Raw genomic sequence first — 22,015 nt, 5'->3', positions numbered from 1 at the left:
AATGACAGTTCTCTTTTTGTTACCATATCTTACCCAGAGAGCTTCTCATCTGTTCATTAATAACCAGATTTGTTACAGAGGATCATGGTGATATGATATGAGGACCTGTAAGACTGACTTGAACAGTAGCTGAGCTCCTGAAAGAATCGATCCATAATCCCACTGAATCAGGTTGAACATCAGTCTCCCTGAATACCTAAATATTTACACGAAGTGTAAATGAAGCATGAAGTCATGCTTATTGGCACCCCCCTTTAACTTTGTAAAGCCAGTCCTGTAACCCTATCTGTAGATGGTTCTGTACTTGAGCTTCAATCAAAATTGAAAAACCTTGGGGTGATATGCGATTCTGGCTTAACATTCGACCCACATGTGCAGCATACTGTCAAAACATATTTTTTTCACCTTAGAAATATCGCAAGACTATGCCCTATGCTATCATTAACTGTGGCTGAAAAGCTGATCAACACATTTGTATTCTCTCGAATTGACTACTGTAATGCTCTACTCGCTGGGGTATTTAAATCTACACTGAACAAACTCCAGTATGTCCAAAATTCAGCAGCCAGAATCCTGACCAGATCTAGTGCAAGTGTTCACATTACTCCTATCTTGAAGTCCTTGCACTGGCTTCCGGTCAAATTCCATGCAGACTTTAAAATCCTCATGCTCACCTATATGGCTCAGCTTGGCACCTCAGTACCTGTCTGAACTATTATCTACTACTACTACTACTACTACTACTACTCCCCACCTCGCAATCTTCGCTCTGCTAATTCTGCTCTCCTTACTGTCTCCCAAGCCCGTCTACATTCTATGGGTGACAGGGCCTTCTCCTGCTATGCCCCCAAGCTCTGGAACTCTCTCCCCATGGATATCAGAGAGTCACCTTCTCTAAACTCCTTCAGATCCAGACTCAAAACCCTCTTCTTCAGAAAAGCCTTTACTGAACTGGTTCCATTCTTCACCCCTCTGCTCTTCTTAGTACCACCATCCAAAGTCTCCTCTGTGTATTGTCATTGTGTTTTATCTTGTGTATTCTTCTTATTTATTGTTGTTGTCATCCTGTAAAGCGCTTTGAGAAGCCACCTTTAAAGGTGCTACATAAAATAAGGTTTATTATTATTATTATTATTATTATTATTATTATTATTATTATTATTATTATTATTATTATTACACTGATGTTGGTTTACTGCTCATCTGTCAGAGCTGCCTACTTTGTGCTTCTGTCCCAGTCTTCAGGGATTTTACCCAAATCTGTGAATTTAATCCAAATTCCCACTCGATCTTGATCCTAAAAGTACAGATGAACCATTTCCAGTAGAACTGTTTGATATCGGACTTATATTTTCACTTCATTTTTACTCAGGTATCAGTTTATACAAAAGACAGTTTTTAATCACCTAGAAACAATTTATAGTTACTTCAGTTCCTTCAGTGCAGAGCTCTTTCCAATTGTTTTCCACTCACTGGGAATTTCACCATGACCTACAAATTTATACTTTAATTTCTCCTCCAGCTGTGACCTGAAAGTACAGATGAACCATTTCCAGTAGGACTGCTCGCTGTTATCTGGGGTGATGCGCCACCTGCTGTAAGGTTCACCTGCTTCTCTGTAGGTCTTATAGGGAACAGTTTTAGTAGATTCCCAAGTAGGATAGAAACTCTTGTCACTGCTGACTGAGGTGGTACAAATATCAACATAAAATATATCTGTCCCATGGATATGCCAGCCAGCCAGAGCAGAAGGACGATGAAACTGGACACTGTGATCAGAGTTATGACCAGGGATAGTGTTTGTGCTGATGGCTTTACAGAAGGGACACTGTTCCCAACAGCCACTGAGCGCCTCACACAGAATCTCATCAGGTCTGCGTCTGAAAATCTTTAAGTCAAGGTCAGGTTTGCTGCTGCTTTCTTTCTGAAGACTTTTCAGTAGCTCATCAAGTGATCTGGCCATCATTTCTCTGAGGAACTGCAGGTCTGTGATGTCTTCCTTTTCAATGTTTCTGAAGTCCTGTCTGGGGAGCACCATGTGATCACTGAGTGCTGCACAGAACTCATCCAGCCACAAGGTGGTGCCACCATGTCTGTCTTTCACTGCTGCAGTGACAGTAGTGTTCACTGTTAAAACCTGCTGTACTAGGTCACTCAGATTGGTTTTAAACATCCTTCTCAGTTGATCACTGTTGTCTCTACAGTATCTCTCAACACGCTCCCTTATAAACTTCTCAAAATAACCCTTTGGATGGTTAATATATTCCATATAGGAGTCAAAGTTCGGCTGCTCAGCGAGGTGTCTCAGAATGTGGTTTTCCAGGTTGGATCTGTTACCACTGAAAGCAGGGTAGTTAGATTTCATTTTATCTGGGATCTGGATACAGGTCTTATCACATGCTGCCTGCTGGATCGCAGGTTTGAGGCATCTGCACAGAAAATCTACAAAGAATGTGACAGATGAGGCTCCTTTACAGAAGCTCTTAAAACAGTCGAGGTACTGATCCCTCTTACTCTGGAGGTAAGTCAGAGGATTGTTGGCTTTCCTGAAGGCTGTGTGCATTTTTTTAAATTGTTCTACTGCTGTGGTGCACAGATAGACAGACAGTTCAAACTCGTACTCCTTTGTGAATATATTTTGCTCTGTAGACTTTTCATAATCAGTTATTTTAATCTTTATCAGCCCCAGGATTTCATGGATGAAGTTGTCATTGAAATCCACTTTCTCTTCTTCTCTCCTGTCAATGTATTTATTAACAGGTCTCTGTATTTCCTGAATGAGTTCATTCCCATGATATTCCCACTGTGGGTCTTGAAAAGTAACCGTATTCCATGCAGATCTTGCCCAGCTTTGTTTGATGTGTTTTTTCCTATTGAACTGGAACATCTCCTCTCTGTTCACATCTCCCTGGTTCTTGAATTTCTCCATCAGGATGTTTTGCACTGTGGCTCTGATGTCCAGCTGTTCCTCAGGGGGCAGCTCTGAGGACACTCTGGTCACCCAGCTCTTCCAGAGTCTGTCAAACTGCTCCTCCACTTTCTTATCACTGAGCTTCTGCTCCTTCAGTCTGGACGCCAGGTCTTTGCTCATTTTAATCAGTTCTGCTTCGTATTCTGATTTCTTCCTGTCTAGCTCCGATCGGCATTTCTTCAGTCTGATCAGTTCATTGCTCTGCTTTCTGGTTTCTTCAATGAGCTCATTTCTCAGGCTCTCAAACCTTTTATCAACATTCACCTTCCACTTAATCAAGATCTCCTGGTATTTTTCTTCTTTAAAATACTTCTTTATTTCAGCTGTCAGAGTTCTGTAGATCTCATGAAATTCTCTCCTCAGATCTGACAATGTCACAGCCTGAACTATATTATTGATGATTTGGTTGCTCAGTCTGTTCTGTACCTCTAAGGCTCGTTTCCTCATCTTCCATGACCACTCTCCGTACCTGTCCTCCAGTTTACTGTAAACCATCATTTCTAGGGTGTTTCTGAAGCTGAAGACAAAGTTCTCCCCCAGCAGGGCATTCCAGAGATCTTTGATCCGTAATTTAAACTCTGACAGTGAGGGAAACTTCACTCCCGGCTGCCACTGAGCGACACTGAGGAGCTTCATCTTCAGCTCCTGGACGTTCTGGCTGTAGGAGGGGTTGGGAGGAGCCATCGGAGGGTCTCCTTCCAGAAGGTTTTTGAAGTAGAAAACCTGTGAGTCCACATCAAACTGGATAATGTCACTGAAGCCGGTAACTTCACAGCCTTCCTCTTTGGCAGCAATGCGGGACATTTCATCCAGTTTCTCCTGGAGGCGCCTCCTTCCCTCCATATTCTTGCTGTTTGCTGAAGATTCTGCCACATTCTGATGCACAAAAACACAACTTGGTTTGATCTGAACAGACTTCATTCTCAGAAATGCCTGGACGCAGATTTGGAGAATATCCTGCATTTCAGAGGGATTTTCTCCCATGATGTTGATCACAGTCATGTCACCAATCCCGATAATAAACGTTGCTAATTCATTGTCATGACTCAGTGTGGTTTTATTACTGAGCTCTGGTGACCGAAGCCCCTCTGTGTCCACCACCAGGACAAAGTCATACTGCAGCTGAGCTCTGACATCCTCACTCACTCGCACTAACTGCATGAACACTCCCCTGGTGCACCTTCCTGCACTCACTGTGAACTGCAGCCCGAACATCGTGTTCAGCAGAGTGGACTTTCCCGAGCTCTGGACTCCAAGAACAGAGAGGACAAACACCTTTCTGTCTCCAATTTTTTCCTTGAGTTTGTCTAGGACAGCCTCAATCCACAGGAGGGGCACATGGGCAGCATCTCCGTCCATCAGCTCCAGAGGATGTCCTGACATCAGCATCTCGGCTCCGACAGCGGGAAAGACACTGACAAACTGTCTGTACTCTTCTAGACCCTCTCCTTCTGATTGAACAGCCTCATGAAGCTGAGCGGTTTCTCTCATGAGGTGTTGAAGTCCGAGAGTAGCAGCAGTGATCTCTTCAGATATGGTGCTCAGGTCTTTCTGCAGTTTCATCTCCTGCTCCTTGTCCTTGCTCTTCTCTTTCTGCCTCAGTGTTTTCCATGTGGAGTGGAATTTCTTCTGAAGTTCACTCAGTGTGTCTGCAGTCAGTTCATCTAGATACATCCCCAGCCAGTGCAGCATGAACAGTTTAATGTCTTGTGGATCTGCAGAAGCTAAACACTCCAGGAAGGATCTCATGAAGTCATGGAGAGGGAAAGCTCTCTTTAGCTGCTCACGGCGGAGGGCTCTTTTCTCAGCCCTGATATTGCTCACCTGCTGTTCAATACTTGTGTTCACTCTGCTGTTCAGACAATACTGTTCTTTGTCCTTCAGGCACCACTTGTGCCACAGCTTGCCCTGCAGAGGCAGCAGCTTCTCCTTGAGGTTTAATAACTCATCTTCTCTCAGGAGGCTCATCAGAAGTTCAGCCTTTTCCTTCCCTTCTATACAGGCTTCACTGTCTTCATCCACCCTGAACTGCTGCTGTCTCGCAGCCTGTAAGTATGTCTGCAGGCTGGAGCTCTTGTTCACAGTGGAGATGCAGTGTTTGACGTGTAATACTATCTCATCAGTCAGATCAGCTTCGTTCCTGTTCTTGGCAGCCAGTCTCACCTTGGTTGGATTGTTTCCTTGTGGGACTTTACTCAGGCCAGCAAACAGACAGATTAGGGGAACAGGAGAGTTGAAAAGAGCCTCAGCTGTCTTCTTCACGTCTTCCCCCAGTGGAGTCTCTGTGATCAGAACTACATTGACAACGCTGACCTCCTGGAGAAACTGCAGCTGTTCTGGGTGTTTGCTGGCATCACCGTGAAGGTTCAGGAGAGCCACACAGCTGTCGAACACGTCGTCCTTCCTGCCTCCTGGACAGTACCAGGCGATCTCCACCACCCTGTCCATGAGCAGGCTGTGTTGAGCTGCCCCTGCAGTGCCGGTGGAAAAACACACTGTGTCTCTTGGGGCTGACGACGCTGTTCAGGATCTGGGATTTGGAGACGGAGGATGATCCCAGCCTGATGAAGGACACCGTTGGCACTGGAGCATTGAACATGTCCCTGCAGTTGTGTTTCACAGAGCTGCCTCTCTCAGATGGCTCCCTGCAGCACCATGATTTCTTGATCTGCCTCAGGGCCCACAGAGGGAACTCCAGTGCCCCAGTCCAGGGGCTGGGCACCAGCAGGGGTAAGGCGAACTGACAGGTGGACAGCTTGGTGTAGAGGTACTGCCTCAGGAAGTCATCAGAGTAGTGGAACACAGCCATGTGGACGTCCATGAGGTGAATGTGAGTCTTGTGTTTCTTTTCCTTCTCAACATCTTCCTCGCCAATACTGAAGAAGCCAAAACTGCTTTTTTCAGGACCACTAGAACACTGCACTGTGGTGGCACTGTTTTCCTTACAGTCAGTATCCGGAACTTTAAGAACAAAAAAACGGACACTGTAGTCCAGCATCATGAGCTTGTACAGATAGTGGAAACAGAGCTGGCTCTCCTCTCTGGGATTGTTCACACTTTGTGAGGCACTATCTATGACAAGAATATCTTTTTTTTGCTGTTTAAGGCATAGGCACTTTAGACCCAGTTTCTGAAGCAAATTCATAAAATCTTCTTGTTCCTCGCTGTTTGTCAAGTGTGTCAACTGCAGTTCAAGTCGTTTCCAGTCCTGATATACATTTGCACATGTGATTGCTGAGGAGACTTCAGGGATCATTTTCCCCTTTAGCTGTGATTTTATCAACTGTAGTCGCCTCTCCTTATCCTTTGAGGTGACTGACTGTTTGTTTTTTGATGCAGTCAGAGCTGTGAGCACTAAGTGGGCCTGAGCTCTTGTAGGATGTTGCCCTTTCAGTAAGCAGTCTTTGTCATAAGCCTTCTGGAGCTCATTCTCTAAAAAGTCAATGTCTTTCCAGCCCAGAGGGTGACTGAAACTGTTGTTCTTCAAGCTGTATCCTACAGATGTGATGAGCGAAAGTACCAGCAGCTCTGCTTCTCCCTCATTGTTCTGTGTTAAAGTCTGTCGCAGGGAGTTCAGGGAGAAGGCAATAGTGCATGTGGCTTTGATCTTGGCCTCACGCACAGTTACAGAGTCACTGAGTGCTAATGTAGAATCTGCTAGTTCTTTAGTTCTCCTCAGGATTTCCGCCAGTTCAGAGAACTCGGAAACAGAGACAACTTTGAATATTTCCTCCTCAGCCTGGTAGGCCCACTCCATGATTTTGGCTCTGTTTGGGACGTTTTTCACTGTGTACAGGTGAGGCTCCATGAGAGAGCGCATCATCGTTTGCAGGTTTATTGCTTCCTCATGTTTGTGCTTTTTAACAACTTCCAGTAAAACATCTTGCAGGACCTTGTTAGAGAGACAGGTCTGAAACCAGATTCTGTGGGACCCTGTTGTTTCTCTCAGTTTACTCTTGAACTGCAGCAGCTCAGTCAGAACCTGTTCACTGTTGGACACAGTCCAGTTCTTCACTGTCTGAATCAGCTCCTCAGCCTCTCTCTGTGCCGAGAGCTCCCTCTCTCCTGACATCAGGTCTGCGTCCTGCCCTGTGATCCTTCTGTAGGCCTCCAGCAGGCTGCTGCTCAGTCTGAAAGGGTCTGTGAAGTCCTGAGTGTGAGCAGACAGGATGATGTCCCACACAGGAATCAGCCTGGTTCCTCTGTCTATCACCTGCCAGGTCCTGTTGCTGCTGACCAGAGCACACTTCCACTGCAGGTGATTGTGAGTTTCAGCAGGACCCCCACTTTTAGAGACAGAGAGCTTCACTCCGCTCATCTGGGTTTCACTGTAGTTCCCAGTAAAGTGTCCTTTCAGCTCTGATGCAGACTTGCTCACTCCAGCTGAACAAGATGTGGTTAATGCACAGTATCCATGACCAACATAGATATTTAGAGCTTGTCAGATGTCAGGCTGTTCATCCCTGTGAGATCATTGCTGCTGAAACCCTCACCAGAGGCCTTCCACCAGAACACCCCACCAAAGTGAACAGGACCCTGGTTAGCATGGGTGCCAAATCTCTTAAAAAAACTATCCATTCTGTTTATTAACATAGGGAACATGCTATCTTCTTCACTCTTTAACAGCGCCGTTTCTATATCTCGGAGGTCTCTCATGGCAGCACCTGACAACTTCAGTCTATTCTTCTCAAAAAAGCTGGACGCCAGTGGTACATAGTTGTACTTTGTTTTCCATATGCATGGGTGTGCAGATGGGGGTTTCTCCTTGTCTGTAGAGTGTGAGAGACCTACTGTGTTTGCAGCAGAGAAGGCCTTGAATTCACCTGTTACTAAAGTGCTGAAAGAGTAGCCCAGATTTTCCATGACCTTCTGGAAAAGGGCCTGTGATTTATAGGATGAAAACTCCTCCTGCTCATAAAGGGAGCTGTGCTGGGGTCTGTGCAGTGAGAAGCCCTCAGGAACCTCAATGAGCTGCTCTCTCTTCTCCAGCATGTTCTTCAGAACCCCAGTGCAGTAGATTCCCTGCAGAGACAGGCCTTCAGACGCATTACTTAACACCTCCTCATCAGAAAGGTTTCCAGGAGGAGAGGTGGATGTGTCTTCCATGAAACTGAGCTGTTTGTGCAGATTCTTTACCAGCTCTTTGAGGGATTGTCCAGCCGGTACCCAGCACTCCTTAGGGACGTCAAGAGCTGAACGAATCTTATCTTTCAACGATTTCACCTGGGCGGCGTTTTCTTTATTTTTCTCTAACAGTTTCTGAAGCTGTGTTAGGTCCCGTCTCACCTGCTGTGTTCTCCTTCTAAAGGACTTCTGTGGGTTTACCTAGTTTATTAAGACAGAAGAAAAAAAGTAAATAATTTAGCAAACAGAATGGGTTTCTGGGCGATAATTAAAAATCGAACACGCTAAGAAATTTTCCATCCTGGTTACATTCTAAAAAAGTCCATGTAAAGTATATAAGGAAATAATATACAAAACTGAGTTTTTTCAATAGAAATACATTAAAACATGAATGTTGAGACTTAACATTCAGGATGACTTGACACAGAAATTGTATATACATATTGTATAGTACATATTGTAACAAGTACGTAAATTACAGTAGAGAGAAACAAACTTGTTTAGCTTGAAAGTGATTAGGGAAGGATGTTGGGACAATAAGCTGTGTTATTACCATAAACAAAACATTACAGCAACGAGGTTTAGATGTTGCTGTCTAGTATGTTTGACAAATCAATCACTTATCCTCTAAAAATAAATTCATTGTTTTGAATAATACATTATTGAAATCATTTAAAATAAAAATGATTAATTTAATTGCTATTTTTTAAATTAGATTTTTCCATTCATGGTGAATTTACAAATAAATTTACACATTTTTTAAGCATAAATTTAAATGTTATTAAAAACCAGAATGCTCAAACTAATGGTGTCTAAAGCAAAAATGAAAGAGAAAAAAAAAATGTTTGCGTAAGCATTCAGATCTGTGGATTCAATATTTAGTGAAAGTACCTTTGGAAACAATTACATCTGTAAACGTTTTTAGGCATATCTCTACTAAACTAAACCAAATTGTTTTGAGATCACTCAAGGACAGTAATGGTCAAGTCTCAAAGACTTTCATTTCTGATTAATGCTTGACGTCACTATGCTCACAAAGAGACCAAAGGTCATTGAAATGTACAACGATGTACTGTAGCTGCAGATGGATTTTTTGGATTCTCACAGGGAAATCACAGAATTGGCTGCAGCTGGAAACTCCCCCCATTTGTAAGCAGTTCCTGAAGCAAGTTAAGGTTGTCCACAAACTCTCAAGGTTCTATAAAGTAGTGAGCATGGTGGTATAACATTGATAGCAGCCTAGGTCATTTACTGGGTTAGGATGTTGGTAAGTAAGAAGACAGTTAATGAGTGAACCTGGTCAACCGGAATAGACTGATTATTACCACTGCTATCTAGGAAGAGACGGTTAAAGGTTATGGAAAGATAAGGTCATGGTTCATGTGGAAACCCCCTTGCCGTGCTACTCAAATAAAAAGAGGGCTCTTCCACAAATGACCACTCTGTGATATGTGAGGGTTTCGTTCCTCAAGTCTTTATGTGACTCAAATTTTTTTTTAGTTTTTACTAAATTTACAAATTATAAATCTCATGTAAGTTGGAAGTGACCCTTCTCTAGTGTGAATACATACTGTATAGAAAATTACCATTATAAAATTGTTCCTCCCTTATTGTTCCCAGCTGTGCTTGCAAGTGAGGAAGGAAAGACATGAGAGTATAACTGCTGGTTCTCCTGGGTTTATTGTTCTTTAATGGTGAACAGCAGAGAGAGGATGTAGCAAAAGCTAACATTCCATGATAGGGATAAAAAATAAACTTCCACTCTTTATATAGTTTATATCATTTTTAAAACCCTATAATTTACCACCAAATTGAGCATTCAAAATTCAAACTTATTTACCTTATTTATTAGATTTATATATAACTGCATATGACCCTACACTGTACTGTCACTGTTAAACACAAAGTAAAATACACATTAAATTCTATAAATAAATATGGCACATTATGGTAATTGAATGGCTTGAATACTTATGCAATCATGAGTTTTTTTTTCTTGCATATTGTCTTTTTACTTCTTGCTTTACTTTTGATTTTTACTTTGAATGTGTGGACTGAATTGCATAAGTTAGAAACATGAATTGCTACTTCAAAGTGTAACTACTGCAAGATTTAAAGCAACAAGAGTGAAAACTCAAGGGTTTGAATGCTTTTGCAAAGTACCATACTTTTTGTATTTACAATAAAATGCTTTTTTGGGATAATTAGTTTAGATAAGTTATATATTATTTACAATGGTATTAAAGAACAGCCATAGGAAGTATAGATACAGTGCCTTCAGAAATTATTCACCCCCCATTAATTATTTCTCATTCTGCTGTGTTGGAAAGTCAAATCAAAGCATATTTAAATGGGATTTCATTTTAACATTATAGAGAATTACTTCTTAAAATGAAATAAAGTATTTAGATGTCTTCAGAATTATATTGAAAATTAAAGTATTCACCCCCTTTGTTTTAACAACCTAAATTGGGTGAGGTATTCAATTATCTTGAGATATCACATTAAATACGTTAACAAGGTACACGTGTGTTCATTTCGAATCCACTTGTGTTCAATTGCTTGATAAATTGCACAATAAATATCACTGACTGTGAGGTCTCATACCTAAAAGAGCCGATCAGGGGTGAGTTTCCTGAAAACGATGAATCTTAGAGACTAACGAGCAACTTTCCGCTGTACAGATGCAGCCATTCAAAACAAGCGGGCGATACCACATTATTGTGCGGTGCGCTTGACGCAGTTTACCTCAAGTTACCGTATTAATACCATAAATTCTCGCATAGTGCTTCATGATACCACGTGGTACCGCAAATAAAATAATAGTATTCTGAATTTCCGCAAGGTGGAGCTAATAAAGCTCAACCTCTCATGTTTGAGCTGTCGCCATCAAAGTCTTTACCAAAATTATTACTAATAGTATTAATAATGAATGACCTTGGACAAGCTGTAAACTCAAAGTATTGCCCTGGTCCACATTCTTTTTTCATTGATTGTCTTTGTAAAAGTAACACCCCAGCATTTCGCAATCACGCATTTGTTTCCAATCATGCAAAGTACAGTAATTTTTGAGAATCTCCGATTCACCATGCCTTTCACATGCTCATAAAAGATATTGATTTTGGAACAATATCTTTGTGAGCCCTAAATGAATTAATAGCAAACATGCTTTCATGGAGGGCTTCTCAGATAGTTGGGCCTTCAGGTAGATTGTCAGGTGAAAGGATTTGTAAATATATTTTGTTAAAGCAAGTCAGTTTTTCCGCAACACATAAAATACATTTTTCCAAGAAAGTTTAGCCTTTGTCACTAATGAAACCACTAAATAAAGACATAAATATAGAGATTTTTTTATTCAATGTTGGTAGCAGGATGAACTGTCAGGTTGAGCTAAGTGTATATTTTGTTGCAGAGTTGCTGCAAGATGTTAACAGTGAAAAAAGGTATTTAGAAATGAGTTATTTCCAGAAGAAAATTTTCAGAATAATCGGTGCCATTAACCGCTCCAGGCAGCAGAACTGAGAACCGTGCCTCCTCCCTCTCTCGGTGCTGCACCGGGTCTAAATATCTAAACATATGTATCTATATAGCAGGAAGTCTCACTGTATTCCACTTTTTTCTAAACACGGAAAAACAGATTCACAACGCGACGCTGTGTCACTGTGTAAAAAAAATGGTTTGAACACCCTATATTGCAAAGAGCTGCTGAGCTACTATAAGAATAGGAGTTCCAGCTGTCAAAGGGGAAAGTGCCCGCGGTCTTTTAATTAGTATTAATATAAGTATTTAGTGGTATTAAATAAATACAGCTTTTTAGTATAGATTACACTTTTCTAAAATGTATTTAAAAATAAAAATGATTACAATCTAATCTTTCCACGTTTGATCCAAAAATCCCAAGAAAAATACATCTAAATAGGGAGAAAGCTATGCTGAAAGTTTATTAAGATACTTAGAAGACAAAGATAACAATTTATGTTGCATTTGTCTGATTGTGAATAAAAAAATACATATGATAAAACATGCTTTTGCGATTTAAATCAAAACGTGATTTAAATCAATATAAATGTTTATATTGTAACGCATACTTTACAGCCTCCATTTCTTTATAAAAAATTAAAGATCGTTTGCACAGCCTAAGAGGGGGGGTCTACTCTCAGTGACAGCTGACAATCCTCCATACACTCAAGTGAAAAATTAATAATGCCAATGTAAACGTCATATTTACAATTTGTTGATAATAGAAATGTTAAGTTCTCTAAAGCTTTGTGATATCTTTACCCAGGCAGCAAAAGATCAGCTACACTGGGAAGATGCGACACAGAAGATATGATTAATAACCTTTTAAATCTGAAGGGAGATGTAAAGGGATCCCCCCACAAACACACACAATAGAAGCAGGAAGCAGAAGCAGGGACAGTTGTCAGAAGGAAAGAAGGTGACTATTCATTGTTATTAAAAATGGCTTAAATTCGATCATGTTGTGATATTTAGAAATATAAAAAGTCAATTAATTGTCCATAATATTGTTATTCTATTTTTTCAAAGAAATGTTTGTTAAAAAGAAAGTTACAGCACCAACTGGATTTGAACACACAACCTGTGAGTTACTAATCCAGCACATAGACCACCAGGCTACCAGGAAGGTCACATGAGTGTAGGTGAAACAGCCCTACACATACAGAATCAACAGACATTGTACAGCATGTATTACTGTGTTGCAGTACACAAATATAATTTTATTGTTATTAATTTCTTTAGATACGCGATTCCATATTATATTAGCAGAAAAGCTTAAAACTACCACTTTTTATACGTGCTATTTCACATGTTAGTTAAAGACTTCGATGCTTAAAATGTTTAGGGAGAAATGGAATACTGGTGTGTATTTTTTATTTAAAGTACCGAGACCAGCCATATACTGTATGTTTTTGTTCCAAAATGAATATCGTTTATGGCCTTCACACGCGTTACAGTATGCTACTATTCTTTTAATGCTCAGCTACTAAGATTTCCCTTCAGTGGTAAAATTCCATATAAATATTCAATACTAAAACGGGCACAGTAAAGACATTTAAATCTTTCAACGACTGACCAACACACCACGAGTGCCCCTGTCGGTCAACCAATCACGTACCGCGGTATTTCACATCATGATGCGCGAGGACGTAGCCAATTACCCGCGGTACGTGTCTGTGCTGCACACTTTGAATGGCTGTATCTGTACGTATGGTTTTGGGAAACGCACGAAAAAGTAGTTTCCAAAAACCCTACTTTTTCGTGCGTTTCCAAAAAACCTTCTTAATCGGTCATGTAGCGGCGAGGCTTATTAATAAGGTAGAATTAAGTGTTTCGGAGCTTTCCCAAATGAGGCCCCATTTCTCTGTTCATCTCTGTGGTGCAGCCACAGAGAAACTATTCATGCAGGCTGATGTAAGGTTTCCTAGGACAGCTCCCAAAGGGGGATGCACTTAGCTAAGCCTGGCTATCATGATCAATGGTCATCCATTGGCGTCTATCTGTCTAGGGAGTGCCAGATGGACATCTGGACTGCATTACTAAGTGTCAGGAGTAAGTGACTCATATCTCACCTTGATCAACCAATCAGGGACTGGTAGGGCTGGGTAACCCACGTGGGACTCTGATGCCCATGGAACTTTCAGCCAATCAACGAGCTGAAGTTCCTCCAGGTAAAAACAGGCAACACAGAGATTCAGAGAGATTCAGGAGAATTCTATGGACTTTTCTAAAGGGAATTCAAAGGAGAATTCCAGGGCAGGACGGCCCAGGAGCAGAAGGCTCCCAAGGGCAGGACATTCTCGCAGCGCGCCTCCTGACCATCCTGAGACTCAGCCCGAACAACCACGGAACGGCCAGTGTGTCCGAGTGCCAGAACGAACAGGTCCTCTTCCTGACTTGCTGGGACCCACAGTCATCTTTTCTCCTGTGCGCAAACTTTGCTTGTTAAAGCCAACACTAACTAGCCGGTCAGTGAGCATCTGCAGTGCACCGTCGCAAGCCTCACAGCACAGCCTGGCACCGAGCCAGAGAGTTTGGATTGGACAGCAACAGCCTGCAACTGTTTCTTTGTGCCCGCAGGAGATCTGAATCCCCAGAGATTGGATGAGTATTCAACTTCAATGCATTACAGCTCGAGAATTCAATTGTTATCCCAACCAGTTGATATCAATTTAATTCCTAAGAGTTATGTACTTGTTTTGAGTATCTAATGTAGAAGTTATAACCAAGTTCATTTACGAAACGGTCTTAATGAATGATATACTGAACGTATGTCCTCTTGATATATGTAACTCTTTGTAACTGACTGAATATATACCTTTTGTATTCTGATAACCCTCTCGATAAGATCTGTTAGTTTTACATGCATATTCTATGTATTAATAAGTGTATCCTCGTGTATTAGTACCTGTGTGTGTGCGTTGTTTGAGTTATATCGCATGGTTGGATTCTAAAGCCATCAAAAGAATCAACTTTGTGATTTACTGCTACAATTAATAATTGTCCCAGTAAATGCCCAAACCCTACAGAACTGGTGCCTTCAGAGAGCCACTACATTACATTTTGGCTATGGCAACGTTACAGTCATTTTACGAGCGAGTATAAAGTACTTTGTTAATCCTGCTCCTGAAGTCGCTTAGCAAAAAGCATCACAAGTCGATTGAAAAACAATTGATTGACAATACTTTCATTATATGGTGTCTGTTTTGGTCCGTCAGTGGGATGAAATAAAGTTGTGAAAAGGAATATGAAGTAAACATGACAACATTATTTAACAACCATTTAAGCGAAAGAGTATAGAGAGACACAAAATGGGACACTTATTGTTTCTAAGAGAAAAGAAAATAAATGACTGACATGCCATAAAACAAAACCAAGATGGACTGCGTGGACAGGGTATGCGTTCTGCACGACGTCTTTGATTTATTTTTTTGGCGCACTGCTATTGTTAAGAATCACTGAGAAAGGCCAACATTAAGTCACACCTAGAGTTTGCTAGAAGCCATGTGACAAAACTTGAGACTTTTTGGAAATTTTGAAAATTTTGTGGTCTAGTGAGACTAAAGTTTTGCTCTTTGGCCTGAAAGCAAAGCGCTATGTTTGGCGCAAACCAAATACAGCCCAACACCCAGGTAACACCATCCCTACCCTCAAGCATGGAGGTGGCAGCATCATGCTCTGGGGTTGCTATTCAGCAGGAGGAACTGGAAGGCTTGTTGACATCAAGGGCAACATGGATGGAGCCAAAAACAGGCAAATCCTTGAGGAGAATCTGTTTCAGTTAGCCAGAGATCTGCATTTAGGGCAAGGACTCATTTTCCAGCACGACAATGACACAGAGCACACAACACAAACTATCAAGGAATTGCTGGAAAAAAAAGGTTAGTATTCTGGAATGGCCCAGCTAGAGCCTAGACTTGAATCCAATTGAAAGTCTATGGTATGACCCGAAAACTGCTGTCCACTGACGTTCTCCATCTAATTTGGTGGAGTTGGAGCAAATTTGCATTGAATAATGGGCAAAAACTCCACAATCTAAATGTGCAAAGCTCATACAGACATACCCAAGAAGACTCTCTGATGTAATTGCTGCTAAAGGACTATGTACAGAGTATTGACTCGGGGCGTGAATACGTTTTAAAATGAGAAATGTAAGTCTTTCATTCTGGAGAAACGAATATCCTTGAATCTTTTATCTGTGAATAAAAAATATTTTTTGACTCAAATGTGTTGAAGGTATTGTGTTATTGAAGGGAGAGAAAAGTATTTCAATGTGGTAAAATTTGGAAGTGTAACAGGAACAAAATGTGAAAAAATTTAAGGGGGTGAATACTTTCTGAAGGCACTGTATGCAAGTATATATATATTGCTATTAGTATATAGCAATTAGTATAAATATGTACTCACCTCTGATGGCTCTGTTCTAGTTTCTGTTTTAAGTGGCACTTTGGCATCTTCTCTCTCTGGTAATTCCTCACGTTCTGCTGTCTTTGGTGATCTCTCTGGAACCTCTGTCTCTGATGATTCCTGAAGTTCTTCTCCCTCTGGTGATCCCTTGGGTAAAAACTGCAAGGAAAGGGAATTTAAAAGTTTCTAAGACACTGACATGAAACCACTCTGCCACATAGCAATTAAGTCTGATGCCCCCCCCCCAACTCCAGAGACAACTTGTAATAAAATTGGCAAAGAAAGCAGGAAATTCAAATTCCATTTGGAAAGGTTAAGTTTTTTAAGGAAATTGGACACATCAGTGCCTTGCACACTCTATAGATATATAAATATATTATTCTGCATGTGTTATGTATACTGTATATTTCAAGAGGGAGCTGAGTCAGCCTGCGTAGGCTGCAAAGGTAAAGGTTTATTCACACCTGAAGAAAGCTCCATAGCTGAAACATTGTGTTTTTTTTTTCTTCTCTTTTCAGCATGGAATAAACCTTTACTTGTTCCTTTGCATATTATGGATGGTGCAGTGCCTAAGGCTCTGCGCCTGTGACTGGAAGGTTGCCGGTTTGTATGCTGTGGCTGGCAGAGGAATCCTACTCTGTTGGGCCCCTGAGCAAGGCCCTTAACCCCAACTGCCCCAGGGGCGCTGTATAAATGGCTGACCCTGTGCTGACCCCCAGCTTCTCCCCTTGTCTGTGTGTCTCACGGAGAGAAAGTTGGGGTATATGAAAAGACAAATTCCTAATACAAGAAATTGTAAATGGACAATACAGTGATCTTATCTTATCTCTTATATATATAGAGGTTTATTGTATATACCGTATACACACACAGCACGTATAGGTGTTACCTTTTGGCTTCGTTCATTATTTTCTCCTGCTGGCTCATTCGCAATGTTCCACTCTCGGCCTGTACAACAACAAGTCACTTTAAATGTACTGAAGCAATCACAGAACACTGAAGACATTACAGAATTACATACGCCAGTGGTTCTCAAACTTTTTTGACCAAGTACCACCCCTGATCAAACCAAAGCATCCAAGTACCACCTACAAAACATCTTCTCATAGGAACCCCAGAAAATCGCAATGGCCGACATGAGCGCACATTTATGCACACACTCACATACACATAATAAATAATTTAACCCTAGGGGGTTCATGTAGGCCCCCCACCGTCAGGGACTTGAACCCGGGCCTCCAGCATCACTCAAAAGGGACCCAACCTCTTGAGCCAAAGGGAAATCTCCCATCAGCCTGATGGCTGCAGTCCCTGCTATTCACAGGGAAGGGCGGTGACATCACCACTCTGGTAAGCCAGCTCTTACAAGCAATGGAGGCCGTATGCATTACACTCTCCCCCACTTAACTCACCATCCTTGGCAAAGGGCTATCCCACCCCACTCTAACACCAATGTAACACTACAGGGCTCACATGGGCGCCCTCACCACAGCAGGTCAGCCCCCCACCATCAGGGACTCACACCCAAGCCTCCGGTGTTACTCAACAGGGACCTAGCCTCTTGAGCCAAAGGGAAATCTCCCATCAGCCCAGAGGCTGTGTATGCGTTACAATATTATTATAATAATAAACTTTATTTGATATAGCGCCTTTAAAGATGGCTTCTCAAAGCGCTTTACAGAAAAAAACAGGAACAACAACAAATAAAAATAAACAATAAAAAGCACCATTTCAGTGAGAGGGGTGAGCCCGTTTAGAGTAAAGCAGATGTGAAGTCATTTTTCGTGCCTTGACACAATTCACAACAGAGTCTAACAGATTTTAAATCGTCAGGCATTTTCTTGACGGCAAAGGTCTTGCAGTGGATGTTGCACTTCATATCTAAAGCAACCTCTTGCTGTGTGGGCTTGTCATCGCTCTAGTACCGTGTGTACAAACTCAGATGCATTTTATCCAGTCGATGCCATTCTCTTCGATAAATTCATTCAGAAGCTGAAAAATTAGCTCTCCTGTAGTTCCTGTTGGCAGCGGCTTACAGAACAGAAAGTCCTCATGGGACATGCCCTCAAACTTGTATCTAACGTAAACAAGCAAAATTGACTTACAGACTCATCTAATTGCAGTGAAAAGCGTCTGCTCATCTTAATGCGCTCTGTCAGCGTACTTTTTATATCATCCGCCATTTCAATAATTCTATGAGTGACTGTGTCTTTCAGAGGGGGAAGCAGGTCGAGCTGTTTAGCAGCTTTTTCTCCACACATAATACGCGTCAGCTCTTTTGCTAACGGTAAATAAGGTTCTTCAAAAATAGTGTGGGCCTTACCTGCTTTAGCAATCCGCAAGCTTGCATTTTTCCCCATTTCCGTTTCAGGAGTCTGTCTCAGAAGTTAAAAGAAGTTTTTATTTCATGCGCATGGGAGCGAAACACATTGATGCTCAGGTATTTTTCTCAAATTAACCTAGAACAGTTCTTAAATATTTTTCTGTTACCTATCACACTTTCCTGTGATCACAAGATTACCAGCGTTCCTAGCACGCATTTCTATTCATTCCTTTGTTTACAACATTGGCATTGTTCTGAAATCACGCACATTCTCCTACCTCCCTATTTGCTGGAGATAAGCTTTTTAAATACAATTGGTCACTTGCGTTCGTAGCACGCATTCCTATAGAATGATATAGAATTACATTGTAGCTCTGTGTCCACTCAAGTATTCGCGCACGCTGTATCGTGGTACGTGTGTCACGGACGTCCAAAGGGACTAACCGTGGGGAGCAGGAGAGCAGAAAAAGACCCATATGCGTAGCGGCGAGACGGGAAAAAGGCCCGGGCTCATTAGTGCAAAGAGTTCAGGAATGCCGTATAGAAACCTATGCCCTCAGGGAGCGGACGTGGGGCGCCCTGGTGCTAGGCGGGTCTCAGGACATCTGAACAACAATGCTGAGCCCGGACAGAGTGCAAGACCCGGAAATATATAGCCCAAGGGAAAGAGAGGGACAGGAAGGACAGCAGACCGGAAACTAGGGACAGGACAGAGAAGGAGCGCCCTCTGGCTGCAGAGGGCGTGACAACGTGGGCTGCATATTCGACATGTATTAAAATAGAAAATATGAAAACCCATCCTGATTTTTCAGTGCACACAACAAAGTTCCAGGGTCATATGACGTACCAGCTGGCGGCGCTCTGCGTACCACTCCTGGTACGCATACCACAGTTTGAGAACCACTGACATAAGCAAAATGAAGTGAGACACAAGATGGCAGTCTTGCATTGTTAGAGTTCTGTCACAAATAAGGAACGATGGAAATCAATGTGCATCACCACCTGGATGATGGATGATGCACCAGTCCATTCTGTGGTGCGCGGTATAACCGGTAGAAATATGATATGGATTTGGCTATAGCGCATATACCGATAGAGAATGGATATTGGTGTTTACATAGATTGCGACGCCACTGTCATCGAAAAATGGGGTTTGGAAATTTTCACTATTGACTGCTCATAGTTTAAAATTCTGCTGTATTTTAGCTCCAGTTATATAATTCAATATCTTGCTGATATTTGGAAATCTGATAGGTTCAGAATTATTGATCTTGGGTGATTCAGACGTCCGGTTTATGACGCATCTGAGATCATTGCGGCCAATAAAGACATGCTTCCCTTTTCCGAGAAAACAAACGCACATGTTTGGTATGCCCATCTGCAAACACAAATAGGTGGGGAAGTGGAGAAAGGCAGCGCTAGCGAGACGGGAACAAGCGATGAAATTGTGTTGTGTTCAAAAGAAGGGTCATCGGCTGGTTGGAAATGGTTTGGATTTAAAAAGTCACCATGAGCAGAAAACAGCAATGCATCCTCTTTCTCAAATTTTTACACTAAGCAGCTGTTTGAATACTTGAGGTGTTATTACTTTAATGCCTGAATATTTCTTATTTATTTTATTATTAATTTATATATTCATTTTATTTTGTTTTAAGTATGACTTAAGTTTATAAGAATTTTATTTGAAGTATAACATTTACTTATTTAGTTGATTTTCATAAGTTTATTGTTTCTGTTCTGCACAATAAAAATGTTCTTAAAATGTTTGACCTCTACTTAAGTTCAATGTGAAATTTCAAAAATACTAAAGTGTGACAGTGGTGCACCCTACTCTGCAGCATGTGGGAATGTGCCCCTGCAGCAGCTGTGTCTCATCAAACTACATAAGAACCTCATGAGATCACAAACAGGGGTTTAAGCTCAGAACCAGCCTTCTAACTGAACAGCTAGTGAATTACTGTTCTCCTTTATTGGAAGGACATTTTTATATAGCGACAAAGACCTGTTTTTCGATACGACACCAGCACACCATTTGCTTCCTGGCTAAAGAAAAGAAGCCGGTGCTCAGGCAGTCCACCTAAACCTTCACTATTACAAAAGGAACAACACAGTAGCTACTGTACCAACAAGTTAATAATAACCTAATAGTTAACTCCAGGCAATAAAAACATACTATCCAAGTCTTTTCAAGTATGTTCTATTGAAATTATGAAAACAAATTCTATATCATAATACAGATGCAGCCATTCAAAGTGCGCGGTACAGACACGTACCGAAGGTAATTGGCTGCGGTATCGCGTATCATGACGCAAGATGACGCGGTTCGTGATTGGTTGACCGACAGGGGCACTGGTCTGTCGTAGAAAGACTTACTGTAAACGTCTTTACTGTGCCCGTTGTAGATATTGAATTTTACCACTGAAGGGAAATCTTAGTAGCTGAGCATAAAAAGAATAGGAGCATACTGTAACGCGTGTGAAGGCCATAAACGATATTAATTTTGGAACATAAACATACAGTATATAGCTGGTCTTGGTACTTTAAAGAAAAAAATACACACCAGTATTCCATTTCTCCCTAAACATTTTAAGCTTCGAAGTCTTTAACTAACGTGATACCGGAGTCAACAAGCATACTTTTAGAATTTGATTAAAAGGGAATATAATATGGAATCGCGTATCTAAAGAATTTAATAACGGTATGATTATATTCGTGTACTGCGACAGGGCTGTGTAAGGCTGTTTCGCCTCCCTGTTCATGCGAGTTCCCCTGTAGCCTACTAGTCTAGGTGTGTGACTAACAACGCACAGGTTGTGTGTTCAAATCCAGCTGGTGCTGGACTTTACTTTTAACAAACATTTCTTCGAAAAAATAGAATAGCGATATTATGGACAATCAAGTGACTTTTATATTTCAAAATATCGCAACATGATCGATATTTGCGATATTTTGAACATATCTTCCCTTCTGACAGCGGTTCCTGCTTCTATTGTGTGTGTGTGTGCAACAGAGTACATTTTTATAGAGAAATGGAGGCTGGACAGTATGCGTTACAATATAAACATTTATATTGATTTAAATCGTGTTCTGATTTAAATCTCAAACGCGTGTTTAATTATGTGTTTTTTAATCATAATCAGGCTAATGCATTTCTACATTTTCTGTATTAACCAGCTTAGAGGTTCATACAGAAAGACAGCTTGTGTTTAAATTAAGTGTAAGGTAATTTATGCTTCTAAAGTCATGGTCAGCATTTATTATTGTACTGTGCTGTAAACTTTTTCTGTGCCTAGTCACATTATTTTATAGCGTTTTTATTGCGTTATTAAATCCAGTGGCGCTGTGTGTTAGTTTCCTGACTCCCATGTCACATGGTCTGTGATTGAATCCCATGGAACTATGACTTTATTTTTTAACAAACATTTCTTTGAAAAAATGAAACATTTCCCTTGGTCAGAGATTAAATAAAACCTCACTCGCACCAAACAAATTTATATTTCTAAATATCACGACATGATCGAATTTAAGTCTTTTTAATAACAATGAATAGTCACCTATGCGTTACAAAATATACATTTATATTGATTTGAATCGCGTTTTGATTTAAATCGTAAACGCGTGTTTAAATATATGTGTTTAAAGGCGATATACTGTATAAAAGCGCTGATTCA

General features: G+C 41.2%; 1 protein-coding gene and 1 pseudogene across 1 annotated transcript; both read right to left on the bottom strand.

Annotated features, from left to right (window-relative positions):
- Positions 1 to 1,423: 1,423 nt before the first annotated feature.
- Positions 1,424 to 5,225, bottom strand: LOC148638097 (interferon-induced very large GTPase 1-like). Its single transcript, XM_088623399.1, has one exon. It carries the CDS (start codon positions 4,937 to 4,939, stop codon positions 1,424 to 1,426), a length of 3,516 nt encoding a protein of 1,171 aa, XP_088479525.1. The 5' UTR covers positions 4,940 to 5,225.
- Positions 5,226 to 5,324: 99 nt separating this feature from the next.
- LOC148638096 (interferon-induced very large GTPase 1-like) lies at positions 5,325 to 17,120 on the bottom strand (annotated as a pseudogene).
- Positions 17,121 to 22,015: the final 4,895 nt, after the last annotated feature.

Source organism: Lepisosteus platostomus (genome assembly GCF_059453375.1).
Source record: "Lepisosteus platostomus isolate fLepPlt1 chromosome 5 unlocalized genomic scaffold, fLepPlt1.hap1 SUPER_5_unloc_4, whole genome shotgun sequence".
NCBI lineage: Eukaryota > Metazoa > Chordata > Actinopteri > Semionotiformes > Lepisosteidae > Lepisosteus > Lepisosteus platostomus.
Note: the sequence above shows the minus strand (reverse complement) of the source record. Positions and strands in the feature narration are given on the sequence as shown.